This window comes from Marmota marmota, unplaced genomic scaffold (genome assembly GCF_001458135.2).
Source record: "Marmota marmota marmota unplaced genomic scaffold, marMar, whole genome shotgun sequence".
In the NCBI taxonomy this organism is placed as follows: domain Eukaryota; kingdom Metazoa; phylum Chordata; class Mammalia; order Rodentia; family Sciuridae; genus Marmota; species Marmota marmota.
The window spans coordinates 6,218,428-6,237,137 of NW_026000294.1; the positions used below are offsets into that span (position 1 = coordinate 6,218,428).

The following is an 18,710-nucleotide window of genomic DNA, read 5'->3' on the forward strand; positions in this document are numbered from 1 at the left end:
TATACTCTGGATATTAGGGCTCTATCTGAAGTGTGAGGAGTAAAGATTTGTTCCCAGGGTGTAGGCTCCCTATTTACCTCTCTTATTGTTTCTTTTGCTGAGAAAAAACTTTTTAGTTTGAGTAAGTGCCATTTGTTGATTCTAGTTATTAACTTTTGTGCTATGGGTGTCCTATTAAGGAATTTGGAGCCCGACCCCACCGAATGTAGATCGTAGCCAACTTTTTCTTCTATCAGATGGCGTGTCTCTGATTTGATATCAAGCTCCTTGATCCATTTTGAGTTAACTTTTGTGCATGGCGAGAGAAAGGGATTCAGTTTCATTTTGTTGCATATGGATTTCCAGTTTTCCCAGCACCATTTGTTGAAGATGCTATCCTTCCTCCATTGCATGCTTTAGCCCCTTTATCAAATATAAGATAGTTGTAGTTTTGTGGATTGGTTTCTGGGTCCTCTATTCTGTACCATTGGTCCACCCGCCTGTTTTGGTACCAGTACCATGCTGTTTTTGTTACTATTGCTCTGTAGTATAGTTTGAAGTCTGGTATCACTATACCACCTGATTCACACTTCCTGCTTAGCATTGTTTTTGCTATTCTGGGTCTTTTATTTTTCCATATGAATTTCATGATTGCTTTCTCTATTTCTACAAGAAATGCCGTTGGGATTTTGATTGGCATTGCATTAAACGTATACAGAACTTTTGGTAATATCGCCATTTTGATGATGTTAGTTCTGCCTATCCATGAACAGGGTATATTTTTCCATCTTCTAAGATCTTCTTCTATTTCTCTCTTTAGGGTTCTGTAGTTTTCATTGTATAAGTCTTTTACCAATATTTTTTAATTGACAGACAACATTGTATGTATTTATTGTGTATAACATCATATTTTGAAGTATATATACATTGTGGGATGCTTAAATTTAACTGATGAACATAGTTAACATTTTTGTGGTGAGAACATTTAGCCACTCTATTGTTTTCAAGACTACAACATATTATGATTAATTCTAGTTAATATGTGGCATAGTAGCTCTTTTGAACTTACTCTTTTTCTCTCCCAGTGCTGGGGATCAAACCAAGGGTCTTGTGCTTGCTAGGCAATCACTCTACCATTTAGCCATGTCCCCATGCCTTGAATTTACTCCTTCTATCTACCTGTAATTATATATCTTTTGGCCAATATTTCTCCTATTCTCTAGTCTCCTTAACCTCATTCAAGTTGTTTAGGCTGGTCTTGAACTTGGAATCCTCCTGTCTCAGCCTCCTAATTTGCTAGAATTACAGACATGTGCCACCATGCCCAGATTACTGTGGTTCTTAATTGCAATTCCTGGTGATTAGTAATGTTGAACATTTTTCATATACCTGTTGGTCATTAGCAATTTTTCATATACCTATTCTCCTTTGAGAAATTTCTATTTAGATCTTTTTCCCAATTTTAGAAATTCAGGTTATTTTTATTCTCATTATTGAGTTGTTTGAGTTTCTTATATATTTTAGATGTTAACTGCTCATCAGATTTATGGTTTGCAAACATTTTTTTCTATTTTGTAGATTGCCTCATCACTTGGTTGTATTTTTCCTTTGACATGTAGCTTTTTAGTTTGATGTAATTCCATTTGTCTGTTTTTACTTTTATTGCCTGTGCTTTTGAGGTCATATAAAAAAATCATTGCCCTGAACAGTGCCATGGAACATTTTTCCTGTGTTTTTTTTCTGGTAGTTTCATAGCTATGAAGCTTACATTTAAATCTTTACTCCAAACTGGGCATCCTGCTACTCGCCAGCAATCCCAGCAGTTTGGGAGGTTGAGGCAGGAGGATCTCAAGTTCAAAGCCAATCTCAGCAATTTAGCAAGGCACTAAGTAACTCAGCAAGGCCCTGTCTCTAAATGAAATACAAAAAAGGACTGGGGATAAGGCTCAGTGGTTATGTGCTCCTGGTTTCTATATCCAGTACATAAAAAAAAACCCATAAATAAATAAATCTTTACTCCATTTTGATTTGATTTGACTTTTGTATTTAGTCAGAGCTAAGGGTCTAATTGCATTGTTTTCCCAACAGCATTTATTGAAAAGACTGTCCTTTTCCCAATGTGTATTATTGGCACTTTTGTTGAAAGTCATTTGTCTACAGATTCATGGATTTATTTCTAGATTCTCTATTCTTTTCCATTGTTCTATGTGTCTGTTTTTATGCCAATAGCATGCTGTTTTTAAAGTTTGGAAGTATGATGCCTCCATCTTTGTTCTTTTAGCTCAAGATTGCTTTGGCTATTTGTTCTATACCACAATTTTCTTTTCCCCCCCCTTTTTGGCACTGCAGATTGAACCCAGAGGTGCTCTAACACTGAACTGCATTCCCAGCCCATTTCATTTTTTTTTTAATTTGAGACAAGGTCTCACTAAATTGCTTAGGCTGGCCTTAACTTGTGATTCTACTGCATCAGCCTCCAGGCATGTGCCACTGTGCACAACTATACTCTAATTTTCTTAGTACTTTTTTTTGGTGGGGGGTGTGGTGCTGGGGATTGAACCCAGGGCCTTGTGTATGCGAGGCAAGCACTCTACCAACAGAGCTATATCCCTAGCCCTGTCTTAGTGTTTTTATGGGAAGTATTAGTAATCTCCTATTTTTCCCCAATGCCCCTCCTTTCCTTTTTCTCACTGTCCAAGATTAGGTTTTTGGCTAGTATTCGACCCTTTATCCCATTCTAATAAACTCTATGCATTGCTTGTTCTAATAAATTATTCATATTATTGTTTGTTTCACATTTTCAAATTCAAATCTTATTATGTCAGTCTTCTTAAAAGGTCTTAGTTGGTTTCAACCACAATATATAGAATAATGTACAGTTCCTCAGTCTAGCATTCACATCTTTCTACAGCTCAACTTTATCCTTTGTTTTCTATCTTCTTGCCCTACCTCTATTCTCACTCATGGTGTGTGTGTGTGTGTGTGTACACATCTTTCCACTCTACAGGGTAGTTACTGTCTTTACATGCCTTATAACTGTGTTTCTCAAATAAACCACAGTAAAAGATATATTTAGAAAAAAAAATTGGACTGGCAGTGTGGCATTCATCTCGCGAGGCTGAGTCAAGAGTATTGTGAGTTCAAAGCAAGGATGAGCAATTTAGCAAGGCCCTAAGCAACTCAGCCAGACCCTGTCTCTAAATAAAACATTAAAAAGGGTTGGGGATATGGCTCAGTGGTTAAGTGCCCCTGGGTTCCATCACCAATACCAAAACAATTTTTTTTTCAATCTGTTACAAAGCAATACTTTTAAAATATAATAAGAGTAGATTCTTAATGTTTTAACTTCAGAGCAATGTTGAGTTACTATAAAGTTATCTAAGAGACTAATATGAATTTTAATACTTATAGCATTCCAACCAATAACAGATGGTTTGTAGAGCAGCACGAGTCCCTGAACAATACTTTGTGTAGTAGTGCCATAGACTTTTCTGAATTAGTGTCTTTCTTCATGCTCCTTTCTTCGCAGGAAATGCTCTTCTTCTCCAACTCCATTCATAGTGTTTGCTTATCAGAGTTCTGTTTATCTTTCAAATACGAGCTCAAATTTAGTTCCTTCAAAAAGCCTCATATGTGAGAATTAATCTCTTCTTTCCACATGTGCCCACAGTACTTCATTTAGAAGAAAACTACAGTGCTTATAACAGTCTTTTTTTTATATACCTGGGATTTAATCCAAGGTGCTTTACCACTGAGTCACATCCCCAACCTGTTTTATTTTTGTATTTGGAGACAGGGTCTGAATAAGTTGCTTAGGCCTTTGCTAAGTTGCTGAGACTGGTCTTGAACTTGTGATCCTCCTGTCTCAGCCTCCTGAGTCGATTACAGGTGTGCACCACTGTACCCAGCTCAGTCAGTCTTTTTTTACTGAGCTATAATTCACATACTCTGTAATTCACACATTAAAATGGCCAAATCCTTGGCTTTTAGTATATTCACAAGAGTTTTGCAACCATGGCCACAATCTTAATTTTAGAATATTTCTGTCACCCAAAACAAACCTTGTGCAGATTGGCAATCACTCTCCATTCCCCGCACCCCATACACCTTACTTTATTTATGCTTGTGTGTGTGTGTGTGTGTGTGTCTCCTTTAAAAAGTTGTGACTTCTTAGATGATAAAGGTTTGGGAAAGTGTTGTTATTTATCAGCAAGCAGTATTAAGACATCTAGATAGAGTGCAGTGTTTTTGTTTGTTTGTTTGTTGGTTGGTTGCTGGGGATTAACATGCTAGATAAGTGCTCTACCACTGAGCTGCAGCCCCATCCCTTTTTATTTTATTTTTTAAATTTTGAGACCAGGTCTCGTGAACATGTTACCTTCCTGCTTTAGCCTGCCAAATTGCTGGGATTAAAAGTATGTGCCCCCATGCCCAGCTGAGTACAATTATTAATCATGCATTTCCTAATTGTTGAATTTATATGTCTCTCTGATTTAATTTTCAGAAAACTCTTGCTTTGGAAATGCCTTTGTGTGGGGTCTGGGAATGTAGTTTACTTGCCGTACTTGCCTAGCATGTTCGAGGCCCTGGGTTAAATCCTTGTTTTCATGAAAAAAATAAAAAAGCCTTTTGTGAACGTGTTTGTTTCTCACAATTTTGTTCCCTGAGAACTTACAGATGTCAAGGAAAACTACATCTGCTGATGATCATCCACTCAAAGCCTTAACTTTTCTTTTCTTTTTTTCTTAATTTTTCTCCCTTTCCTGGGTTCAACATGTTAGCAGGGGTTTTAAAATAAAGCAACATGTACTGGATCAACTGTTCTGGTGCAGATTTTCTTCCTATATAATTCTATGACAGTATTTTTATTCTTTTGACAAATTTGTTTTCCAGGAAGACCACTCTGGATTTTCCTATTTTGTGAGTGTTGATCTAAAGATATTTGATATATCTCCATCTACTCTGGGAGTAATTCATTGTTCCCTCCTTTATGTTCTCAAACATTTGTCCGTGCTATAACTTTAGCATTCAAGCATCTACATTACTGTAGTTATAAATGTGTTTGTCTTCCTTGCTAGACTGTTAAGATTCTTGCAAATAGGAATTTCATCTTATTGATTTGTATTTCCTCTAAGAGCCCAGCCAACTAGTTATGCAAGGTGAAGTTAAGTGTTTAATAAATGTTTGTTAAGTGGATGAATGATAAGAAAATTCATTTGTAGAGTGGAGTGTCATGGGATATGTTTAGCCTTTTGGTCTGTGAATACATTTCAAATGGAAAGGAATAAATCTTTAAAACTATCTATCAGGTTGGGAATATAGCTCTGTTGGTGGAGTGCCTGACTTGCATGCACAAGGCCCTGGGTTCAATCACCAGCACCACAAAACAAAAACAAAAACAAACAAACAAAAAAATCTATCAGTCTTCAGTAAGAAAAACAAGAACCCTCCAAGTGGAGCATGGTGGCATATTTTGTAATCTGAGACTCTGGGAGTCTGGGGCTGGAGATCAAAATTTAGAGGGCAGCCTCAGCAATTTAGCAAGACCCATAGCAAATTAGCAAGCTCTCTCAAAATAAAAGTTAAAACTTAATAAAAAAAATACCCCTCAAGTGATTAGCTTTTATGCTATCTGCTCTGATAGAGGATGTAGGAATAGGAAATGAAAGCCAAACCTCTTACCACATGAGGGAGAAATAATGCTTCAGAAACTCATTCCTGAAAGGAATACATACCTTTTAAAAACACCATTGATGGCCCAGGCCGGTAATTCCAGCTACTCCAGAGGCTAAAGCAGGAAGATCGCCAGTTCAAGGCCAGCCTTGGCAATTTAGGAAAATCCTGTCTCAAAACGAAATTAAAATGTCTGGGGATATAGATCAGTGATATAGCACCACTGGTTTCAATCCTAGTACCAGAAAAAAATTGTGTGTGTGTGTGTGTGTGTGTGTGTGTGTGTGTGTGTGTGTGTTCTGGCAACTCTTTCCAATTGATTAGGTATAGATTTGTAGCTGCCTATGTTTAATCCCATTCTCTCAAAAGGGCCAGTCTCTGTTTACCTAAATTTAACTTTTTGTCTTTGACACATATAACAAGAAAACCTCAAAGATAGTTCTAATTTCAAAGCAAATAGTAGCTGGGTATGGTGGTGCATGCTTTTAATCCCAGCAACTCAGGAGGCTGAGGCAGGAGTATCACAAGTTTGAGGGCAGCCTTAGCCCTAAGCAACTTAGGGAAACCCCATCTCAAAACAAATTAAGAGGGGTTGGGGATATAGCTCAGTGGTAAAGAGCCCTTGGGTTAAATCCTAAGTACCCAAAATTAAAAAAAATAAAAATAAAAGCAAATTGTCATTTTCCTATACTAGAACATTCTTATGAAATTTATTAATTTATTAATTTTTTTTTACCAAACACATGTTTATCATTTTTTTTCTCCAGGTACTGGGAATTGAATCCAGGATTGCTCCAACACTGAGCTACAACCCCACCCCTTTTTAATTTTTTTTTTTATTTGAAGACAGGGTCTCACTAACTTGCCTAGGCTAGCTTTGAATTTTTGATTCTTCTGTCTCAGCTTCCTTAGTTGCTAGCATTATAGGTATGTATCACCACTCCAAGCCATATGTTTATTTTTAATGACACATAATACTTGTATATATTTATAAAGTACAGTGCAATATTTGAATATATGCATATATTGCATAATGATCAACTTAGGGAAACCAATATATTCAAGATATCACACAATCATCATTTCTTGTGGTGAGTCCATTTAAAACCCCCTTCTATTGATTTTTAAATATATATTACATTATTGTTAAATATGATGTAATAAAAACATCAGAACTTATTCATTCTATTTAATTATGTTTGTACCCATTGGTTAATCTCTCCTTATTCCTCTAGCTTCCCTGCCCTCTCCAGTCTCTGGTAATCACTGTTCTATTTTTTTACTTCTATGAGAACAGTTTTTTGTTTTTTTTTTTTTTTTAGATTTTAAACGTAAGTAATATCATGCAGTATTTGTCTTTCTGTGCCTGGCTTATTTCATTTAATATAATGTTCAATCCACATTATTATAAAATGTTAGAATTTTGTTCTTCTTATAACTGAATAATATTCCATTTCATATATATGCCATATTTTATTTGTTCATCCATGGATGGATACTTAGCAAAATCAACCTATTTTAAATAGTGCTGAAATACATAGCGGTCCAAAAATTTCAGCATACTTATTTCTTTTGGACATATATCCAGTTATGGGACTGCTGGGTCATGTGGTAGTTCTGTTTTTAATGTTTTGTGGAACTTCCATATTGTTTTCCATAATGGACACATTAATAAATATTTTTTTGGTACCAAGGATTGAACTCAGAGGAACTTTACTATTAAGCTACATTACATCCCCAGCCCTTTTTAAAATTTTTTGATTTGTTATATATGACAACAGAATGCATTACAACTCATATAACACATATAGAGCACAATTTTTCATATCTCTGGTTGTACACACAATAGAATCACATCCTTTGTGTCTTCTTACATGTACTTAGGGTAATGATGACCATTGCCTTATACCATCTTTCCAATCCTTATGCTCCCTCCCTTCCTCTCCCTTCCCTTTGCCCTATCTAGGGTTCCTTTAATCCTCTCATCCCCCTGACCCCAACAGCATATTATGGATCAGCATCCTTAGAACAGACAAATCATTTGGCATTTGTTTTTTGGGGATTGGCTAATATCACTTAGTATTATATAGAGAGCCTACTAATTGGAACAAATTCTCATCACATGCATGTCAGATAGAGCTCTAATCTCTAGAATATATAAATAATTCAAAAATCTTAACACCAAAAAACAAATAAGCCAATCAATAAATAGGCCAAGTTACTGAAAAGACACTTTTAAGAAGAGGATGTACAATCAATCAAAAATGTTCAATATCTCTAGAAATTAGAGAAATGCAAATCAAAACTACTCTAAGGTTTCATCTCACCCCAGGCCCTTTTTTTCCTTTTATTTTGAGACAGAGTCTTGCTAAATTTTTTAGGGCCTCACTAAGTTGCTGAGGTTGGATTTGAACTTGCCATCCTCCTGCCTCAGTCTCTGGAGCTGCTGGGATTACAGGCCTGCAACACTGCTCCTGGCCTAATATACATTCTTACTAACAGTCTGCAAGTGCTCCCTTTTCATCACATCTTCACTAACATTTGTTATCATTTGTCTTTCTTATAATAGTTATTATAACGACTTTAACAAGAGTTAGGTGAAATCTTACTGTGGTTTTGACTTGCATTTTCTTGATGATTAGTGATGTTGAGCATTTGTTTATATACCTGTTGGTCACTTGTACATCTTCTCAAATGTCTGTTTAAGTCTTTTGCCTGCTTTTAAATTGGATTATTTTGTTATTGAATTGAGTTCCTTACATATTCTAAATATTAACTTCTTGTCAGATGTATATTTTGTATTTTGTATCTTCTCCCATTTGTTAGGTTGTCTCTTCATTCTTTTTTTGGAGGGGTGGGTACCAGAGATTAAACTCAGGGGCACTCAACCACTGAGCCATATCCCCACCCTATTTTGTACTTTATTTAGAGACAGGGTCTCACTGAGTTGCTTAATGCCTCGCTTTTTACTAAGGATGGCTTTTTTTTTTTTAATTTTTTATTGTTGGCTGTTCAAAACATTACATAATTCTTGATATATCATATTTCACACTTTGATTCAAGTGGGTTATGAGCTCCCATTTTTACCCCAAATACAGATTGCAGAATCACATCAGTTACACATCCATTGATTTACATATTGCCATACTAGTGTCTGCTGTGTTCTGCTGCCTTTCCTATCCTCTACTATCCCCCCTCCCTTCCCCTCCCCTCGCCTCCTAAGGATGGCTTTGAACTCGTGATCCTCCTGTCTTAGCCTCCCGAGCCACTGGGATTACAGGCATGTGCTACCACACCTGGCTCTTTATTCAATTTTGAGTTGATTTTTTTTTGCATGTATAATGAATGATAGGGGCTCCGGTTTTATTCTTCTTCATATGGATATCCAATTACCCAGTATCACTTATTAAAGAGACTTTCCTTTTCCTAGTGTATATTTTTGACACCTTTGTTGAAGATCATGTACATGTGTGGATTTTTTTCTGAGTTCTCTCTTCTGTTCCACTGATCTATGTATCTGTTTTTTATGCCACTATCATGTTCGTTTGGTTCCTAGACCTTTGTATTATTATCATTGTCATCATTTGTTGTACTGGGAAGTGAACTCAGGGGAACTTTACCACTAAAGTATACCGCAGATTTTAAAATTTTATTTATTTATTTTTAAGACAGAGTCTTGCTAAAGCTGGCCTCAAACTTGTGATCCTCCTTCTTCCTGAGTAGCTGGGATTACAAGCATGCACCACCCCTGTGCCCAGCTGTATTATATTTTGAGGTTTGGTAGTGTGATGATGCCTCAGTTTTGATCAATCTTTCCTTCTTTCTTTGTTTCTTTCATTGTTTGTTTGTTTGTTTCTTTCTTTCTTTCTTTGTATTGGGAATTGAACTCAGAATCTCACACATGGTAGTCCAGCACTCTACCACTGAGCTATATGCTCAGCTCCCTTTTAAAATTCATTTTGAGACAGACAGTGTCTCACTATGTTGTTCAGGCTGGCCTCAAATTTCTGATCCTCCTGCCTTAGCCTCCCATGTAACTGAGATTATTGGGGGTGGGGGGGCACCACTATGCATGGTTATGTTTGATCTTATTGATCCAGAATTACATTGACTTTTCAGGGTCTTTTGTGGTTCCCTAGAATTTTAGAGGTTCTTTTGTATTTCTGAAAAGAATATCATTGATATTTTAATAGGAATTGCATTAAGTTTATAGGTTGCTTTTTATAGCATGTACATGTTAACATCATTGGTTCTTCCAGCCCATGAACATGGGATATCTTTCTATTTATTTGTGTCCTCTTCAATTTCTTTCATTAGTGTTTCCTAGTTTTCAATTTAGAGATTATTCACTTAAATATATCCCTGGGCAATTTTTGGTAGCTATTCTAAGTGGAATCAGTTGCCTGATTTGTTATTTATATAGCTCACTATTTTAAAATGCATATTTAATGCAATTGTAGTTATACATAACAGTTGGGTTTATTTTGACATAATCATAAATTGATGGAATTGAATTTGCTCCATTTCAGTCCCCAGTACCTCTTCTTTTCCCTCTATCCTCCCCCTATTCCCTTTCCTCTGCTCTACAAGTCTTCCATTTATTTATTTACTTATTGGTGCTATATAGATATACCTAAAAGTAGAATTCACTGTTGTATATTTATATATGTACATAACATTTGTCAAATTCATTACACATTTCTTCCCCTTTTCCATCCCTCTTATCGTCCCCCTCAATCTCTCTTCTCTACTCCACTGATATTCCCTCTATCCTTACAAAGTCAGACCACCCGTCATTTTTCCCCCTTACTTTGCTGTAGTTTTTGCATGAGAGAAAACATTCAACCCTTGATTTTCTGGGTCTGACTTAGTTCACTTAGCATGATGTTCTCTTACTGGCAAATGCCTTGATTTCATTATTCTTTGTGGTTGAATAAAACTCCATTGAATATATGTGCCACTTTTTCTTTATTCATTCATCTGTTGACGGGCATCTGGGCTAGTTCCATAACTTGTCTATTGTGAGTTGGACTGCTATAGACATTAATGTGGCTGCATTCCTATAATTTGCTGATTTTAGATCTTTTTGGAAATATACTAAGGAGTGTGATAACTAACTCATATGGTGGTTTCATTCCTATTTTTTTTTTTTTTTTTTAGGAATCTCTATCTGGTTTTCAAGACTTATTTGAAGTCTCACCAATACTATATAAGCCTGTGTTTTCTCCCACATCCTTGCCAGCATGTATTTGTGTTCTTGTTGATTGACATTCTAATTGAAGTGAGATGGAATCTCATTGTGGTTTTGATTTTCATTTTTCCTGATTTCCAGGAATATTGAATATTTTTTATGTATATGTTGACCATTTGTATTTCTTCTTCGAAATGCTACTGATTTTTGTATGTTGATTTTATATCCTGCAGCCTTACTGGATTCATTTATTAGTTCCAGCTGATTTCTTTTTGTAGTTGTAGTGGTAGTCTTTAGCTTTTCTATATATTAAAGACAATGTTGGCAGCAAACAGGAATATTTGACTTCTTTTCCAAATTATGCTTTTTACTCCTTTATCTTGCCTTATTGCTCTGCTTAGGATTTCTGTGGTTTATTGGATACAAGTGGTCAAAGTGGGTATACTTCTTTGTTCCTGATCTCAGAGGGAAAGATTTCATGTCTTCCCATTTAGTATGAGATTGCTTGTGGGTTTGTCATGTGTAGATTTATTGTGTATCTTGTACACTTAATTTTTTGAAGGTTTATTATTATAGTGAACACCTAGACTTTCTGAACTGTGTATAACATGCTTTGTCATGGAGGACAGATATGACCTAGAAAATGTTCCTTGGTGTACTTATCAGGCAAACATACTCAGGATGCAAGCATAAGGGCACAAGTGGATGATCTACTCAGGAGGGTCCTAACTACCCTGTTGAATTTTAAGGTGTGATAATACTGTATTATCACCTTGTTTCACATGTGAAAATATAATTTGCGTGGAATTCAATAATTCAAAATTTGGGATTTCTTACTCTTTTAGGTAATGAGGTGGTGTTCAAAGTTTTTGCACATAGGTAGCTGAAATTAATGCAGAGAAAATCAGGTTTAGGACAAAAAGGGCAAACTACATTAAGAATATTAACAAAGACAGAATGATACAACACTTAAAGATAAAAGGTCAAGGGATCTAGGGATGTATCTCTAATATAAATGTGGCCTAGTTTTTATCCCCAAACCACCCTCTGACATGATGAAGAAAAAAAAATCTCTCTCTCTCTCTCTCTCTCTCTCTCTCTCTCTCTCTCTCTCTTTTCTTCTAAGTACTGGGCATTGAAACCCGGGATGTTTACCACTGAGCCTTATCCCCAGCCTTTTTTTTTTTTCATTTTGAGACTGGGTCTTGATAAATTCTTTGGGTCTCACTAAGCTGTTGAGGCTGGTCGTTTAGATTGCAGGCATGCACCACTGGGCCCAGCAAAGATCTCTTTTATTCCCATATTAAGTTTAATTCAGTGGAGGGATTTGGATGTAGGCTACTGTAGACTGATTTCTAGCTTTTTCCATAGAAGAACACTTTATTGTCACAGGTTAACTAGGAAATAAAAAGCTGATTAGGCCTTAAAAAGAAAGTAGTTACTATGTAGAAAAATTGATGTATAAATGCCCAGAGTGCAATATTTCAAAAGAAATAATTTAAATTTGAGATTGCCCTCAATTGGATATCAGCTGTTGATTTCTCCCTAGCAAGGTATATTGAGATTCCTCATGACATTAAGAAAAAGTTTAACTTCTCTTAAAATATGCTGATCTTTTTAATTATGAAACTTTGAAAGTAAGGACAAATAATTTAAAGACATAAATTTTAGTCATTCTTCAGACTTGTGTTCAAATATAGGATAATAATTTCCCTTTTGCTACCCCCCAAAAATTTATGAGTGATGTTTCAAGTCCACGAAAGAGATTTACTATACCAACTATTGCTGTTAGTCTATGATGGCATAAAGGATGTGATTCACTTTCTAATCAGCTCCTTTAAAAATATATTATTCACAATTTGGTATAGGACAGAATCTTTTTAGATGTCTTCCTGAGGGAAGGCAGAAAAGGAATGTTAGATTTCTTAATATAAGAGAAAACATTAAATAATGTTTCAGAAACAGTATTTTTATTTTATAAATACTGTGGCTAATAGCTACTGATATAATTTTTCCCTTCCTTGCTTAGTTTCTGTGAACTATGAATCTCTGAATATGTTCATAAATCCAGATTCCTAAATGAAATTAAAGAAATAGGATGGGTGGGCTGGAGTTGTGGCTCAGTGGTAGAGCACTTGTTTGGCATATGTGAGGTACTGGGTTCTATCTTCAGCACCACATAAAATAATAAATAACATAAAGGTATTATGTTCATCTACAACTATTTTTTAAAAAAGAAATAGGGGGCTGGGGTTGTGGTTCAGTGGTAAGCTCTTGCCTAGCATGTGCGAGGCCTTGGGTTCAGTCCTCTACACCACATAAAAATAAATAAAATAAAGGTATTAAAAAAAGAAATAGAATGGGTAAGCCACGTCTAGTTTAAACAATTATTTGAAATAACTCATGCTGCCATTGCCATCTTTTCCCAACTCCCTATTAATCAGCACATATGACTGCACCTGGTAAGTGACAGTTGACAGTTGTAGTTGTGCTATGTGTGTATATGAGGTACTAGAAATGCATCTCAGGCCTCACACATGTTAAGTACTTTATTACTGAGCTATGGCCCCAGCCTGATTCCTCTTTTTCAAATAGTATACCTTACTAGTTCCAACTATACCTTCTCTGAATTAGTTATGCAGTCATGTTTGTGACATTTTTTCTTACATTAAAAGACATATAATCAATCAACAAACATATGAAAAAATGTTCAACATTGCTAGCAATTAGAGAAATGCAAATAAAAACTACTCTAAGGTGCTGGGGTTGGGGCTCAGCAGTAGCTCACTTTCCTGGCATGTGTGAGGCACTGGGTTCACTTCTCAGCACCCCATATAAATAAATAAAATAAAGGTCTATCAACAACTTAAAAAAAACTACTCTAAGATTTCATCTCACTCCAGTCAGAATGGCAGATATCAAAAATACAAACAACAATAAGTATTGGAAAGGATGTGGGGAAAAAGGGACACTCATACATTGCTGGTGGGACTGCAAATTGGTGCAGCCAATATGGAAAGCAGTATGGAGATTCCTTGGAAAACTGGGAATGGAACCACCATTTGACCCAGCTATCCCATTCCTTGGTCTATACCCAAAGGACTTAAAAACAGCATACTACAGGGACATAGCCACATCAATGTTTATAGCAGCACAATTCACAATAGCTAAATTGTGGAACCAACCTAGATATCCTTCAATAGATGAATGGATAGGGAAATTTTGGTATGTATACACAATGGAATATTACTCAGCATTAAAAGAGAATAAAATCATGGCATTTGCAAGTAAATGGATGGAGTCAGAGAATGTAATGCTGAGTGAAGTTAACCAATCCCAAAAAACCAAAGGCCTTGTCTTTGATATGAGGATGCTGACTTGTAATGGTGATGGGAAAGAAGCATGGGAGGAATGGAGGAACTTTAGATGGGGCAAAGAGTGGGGAGGGGCAGGGAGGGGGCAAAGGGGTAGGAATTATGGTATAGTGAGTTAGATATCATTACCCTAAGTACATGTATGTAAGACACGAATGGTGTGAAAATACTTTGTGTACAATCAGTGACCTGAAAAATTGTGATATATATGTGTAATATGAAATGAATTACATTCTGCCATCATGTATAATGAATTAGAATGAATAAATAAATAATTTAAGAAAAAAGACATATAAGGAATGGGGCTATAGCTCAATGGTAAAACGCTTGCCTCTTCCGTGTGAGGCACTGGATTCGATACTCACAACCACATAAAAATAAAGATACTGTGTGTTCATCTACAACTAATATGTATGTGTGTGTGTGTGTATGTATAAAAAACATATAAAAGCAGGACACTGTGGGGTATGCCTGTAATCCCTGCAACTCGGGAGGCTGTGGCAGGATTGCAAGTTGGAGGTAGCCTCAGCAGCTAAGTAAGGCGCTAAACAACTTAGAGAGACCCTGCCTCTAAATACATAAATAAATAATTAGAGGCTAAGGATGTCACCCAGTGGGTAAGTCAACTCTGGATTTAATCACTAGTACAAAATAAAATTACATATAAACTGAACACAGTGGAACAAATCTGTAATCCCACTTGAGGATTACTCAGAAGCTTGAGGCAAGAGGATTGTGAGTCTGGGGATAGCATGGGCAACATATCAAGACCTTGTCTCAACCCTCATTCTAGATGAGAATAGGCACTGTCAGTCAGTGTCTAAAATTGGTCAGTGTGGCTAAATTGACACAGTTTATGCTTCTATCACAGTATATGTATTGCAATGGTGACAATGAGACCTGTAACATTTTGCTTAAGCTCACAAGTGAAAATAGGTAATAAGAAAAATGCTGGCATTTCAATATTAAAAATGATTAATGAGGGGCTAGGGTTGTGGCTCAGTGGTAGAGCACTCACTTAACATGCATGAGGCACTGGGTTCAATCCTCAGCACCACGTAAATATAAAATAAAGATATTGTGTCCACCTATAACTAAAAAAATAAATATTTTTTAAAAATGATTAATGAAACAAGTACTTTCTGCAGTTCAAGTTCTAGAAAAAGAAGACCCTAAGAAGCAAAATAAAAAATGCCTATTCATTCATACACAATTACCTCTGTTTTCTCTTTAAAAAAAATAATGAGGATGATTTTTTTTTTCTTTTTGTGGTGCTGGGGATTGAACCCAGGGCCTTGTGCATGCTAGGCAAGCACTCTACGAACTTAGCTATATCCCCAGCCCCCACGAGGATGATTTTTTGTTGTTGCTTTCATTTTACTTTATTATTTGCTTAGCATCTATTTTTGTACATATTAATGGAGTTCAGTGAGATATAAATTATTGATATATAATATGTAATAGTATTTACATAATGCATATATTATATACATTACATAATATACGATATTATATTACATATATTATATAATATCCAATATTATATTGCACATATGCATTATATATTATATATTGTGTACAATACATACTATATAATACAAATGCACATTTTATATATATATATATATATATGACAGAATCTTAGTTTCTATACTCAGGCTGACCTTGAACTCCTTAGTTCGAGTGATCTTTCTGCCTCCTCCTCCTCAGTAACTGGGACCACAAACATGTCCCACTGTATTCCAGCGTGATATTTTAACAGCTATATACAGCATGCATTGATCAAATTAGGGTAATTAGCTTTTCTCCCTCCTATGTTTCTTTATGTTTGGATCATTTGATCTCTCTTCTGTATCTTCCCAAAATATACATTAAGGTATTCTGAGCTGGAGAACACCAGAACTTATTCCTGATATCTAGCTATGTTTTAGTACCCATTATCCAACTTCCTTATACCCACCCTCCCAACCCGCCTACCACTTTGAAACCTCTGGTAATCACCATTATTTTCTGCATTCAGGTCCATGTTTTTAGCTTTCACATATAAGAGAAAAACATTGTCTTTCAGTGTCTGACATAATGTTTGACATAATGCCCTCCATTTCTATCCATTTTGCTGCAAATGACAGGATTTTATTTTTATTTGTGGCTGAAGAATATTACATTTTATATACAAGCCATATTTTCTTTATCCTTTCATCTGGTAATGGGCACCTAGGTTGACTCCTTATCTTAACTATTGTGAATAGTGTTACAATAAACATGGAAGTGCAGGAATCTCATTAGTATGCTGATTTTTATTTTCCTTTGGATATACACTCAGAAGAATTGCTGGATCTTATGGTAGATCTATTTCTAATGTTTTATGGAGCCTCTGTACTGGCTATACCCCACTAACAGTGTTTTGAGCTTTCTTTTCACCACATTCTCACCAGCACATTATTTGTTTTAAATATTTTTTACTTGTAGCTGGACTTAATACCTTTATTTTAATGTGGTACTGAAGATCAAACCCAATGCCTCTCATGTGCCAGCCCACACATTATTTTTTGACTGTCTGATAATCTCTGTTTTTACTGGAGTGATGTAATATCACATGGTGGTTTTGGTGTGTGTTTCCCTGATAACTACATGTTGAACATTTTTTATATATTTGTTAATCATTTGTATTTCTTTTGTGAAATCTCTACTTATATCTTTAGTCCATTATTAATTGGATTATTTGGCTTTTCGTTCATGATTTTTCAGAAGCATGTGATCTAGTTTGTCATCTCTCCAAGTGTCTCAAGCTTCTCCTTTCTCATACTGCCTTCCTTTTCATGGTTTTTAAAGGGTGAGAAAGACACTAAAAGAGGATGAAACAAATCACTATTTTTTTCCCCATTGTTATCTTTGAGATAATAAAATCACTACATATAGGGAATATTGCAGAAATTTGAAGCTATTGCTTAATATGGGTCTTGAGAATTATATATAGATCTTCAATGGTCCATGCTTTCACACTAGTACTCTAAAATCGTATATCGTTTCATATAAACAAAGTAAAATAAGCTATTGAGATTTCACTTCTCAAGTTTGAAATTAGGCTATTATGGTACATTAATTTAGTGTGTAGTCCAGTAAAATATTTCACATTATTTCTTATTTATTCTAGTGATTCTAGCTTTCCTTTCAGAGTTTATTCTATTATCTTTGTGTTTTTGTTTCACTAGATGGTTTCCGAAAGGTGCTTGCAATGAAAAATGGAAAGGTTTTACAAGGGAAGACATTAACTATGGAATTTCAACATCCATTCTTCAAAAAGGGAGAATCCAGCCTTCTAGAAAACATCAAGCGCAAGGTAAGGGGACTGTTGCCACAAACTCTTCTGTAGCATTTTGGGCAGTGGCTAGTTTTTCCTTAATCTAAATATTTCAGTTTTTGTAAGTTTTAAGGGTCAAGTTGCTGGAATTTGGCAATTGGAAATTCATTTGCTAGGTAGTTTTTCTAGTTCTCTAGAAAGATGACTTTTAGATATCAGTTTATCTATAGACTTATTATTATGCTTCCTTGGTATATTTTATTGCCATTTCATCTTTTTCTCATGCAGATGGGAATATAACATTTTAGCAAGTAAGCAGAAGAGACAAGGTTAAATTATAAATTAGTAACTATTTATATTTTTCCTAACATACAAGATAACTGCTGAACTTGCCTGTTCACTCCCAGAGCTAATTATTAGTCAAGGCAGAATAGTAATAAAGTTTTCCATTCATGAGATGTCTATGTATGTAGATACTTTGCATGAACCTATGTATGGATGACATCAGTGTACTGGAAGTTTAAGACCAAAATCAAAACCAGAAAGATTTGGATTATCACTTAGATTAGTGGTTCTCATTATATGATTTGTGAACACCCTAACTTTCTTGAGACATTTTTTCAGGGACCTGTGAGATTGAAACTATTTTCTTAATAATACAAAGATTTCTTGGCTTTTTTCACTCTTTATTCTTTCCTGAGTACAGTGGAATATCTCCAAGGTTACATGATGTCTGATTGCATCATCACTCTAATATTAATACATAATGTACATATTATTGTAAATTTCTTTTGGTACTAGGGATTTAACCCCAGGGTGCTTCACCAGTGGGCTGTCTCCCCAGTCTCCACCCTTCCCCTTTAAGACTGGATCTCACTAAGTTGCTTAGAGCCTTGTTAATTTACCAAGGCTGGTCTTGAACTTGTGATCCTCCTGTCTCAGCTTCCCAACCCACTGGGATTACAGGTGTGCCCAGAAATTAATAAATATTCAAAATTTTATCAAATTTAAATTCTGATATGATAAATATTGACAAATATAAGCCATATAAATAAAACCATAGTTTTCATCTTAGATGTGGTGACCTTGGAATGACCTTCCCATTCTGTGAGGTAGAAGAATGAAGAACAAAGCTAAATTAAGATGAATCAGCTGGGCACTGTGGCATTTGCCTCCAGTGACTCAGGAGGCT

General features: G+C 35.5%; 1 protein-coding gene and 1 non-coding gene across 2 annotated transcripts in view; both read left to right on the plus strand.

Moving 5' to 3' along the window:
• The window catches only part of LOC107155632 (heat shock factor protein 3-like), a 53,456-nt gene that overhangs the window by 13,358 nt on the left and 21,388 nt on the right, over positions 1-18,710 (plus strand). Inside the window, exon 2 of the mRNA XM_048797233.1 lies at positions 17,393-17,557. Within this exon, the coding sequence (XP_048653190.1) occupies positions 17,393-17,557 (165 nt within the window). The remainder of the gene's footprint in view (positions 1-17,392; positions 17,558-18,710) is intronic.
• On the plus strand, positions 14,998-15,128 carry LOC125614451. Its single transcript, XR_007345039.1, has one exon. It is a non-coding gene; the product is annotated as a small nucleolar RNA SNORA1 (small nucleolar RNA).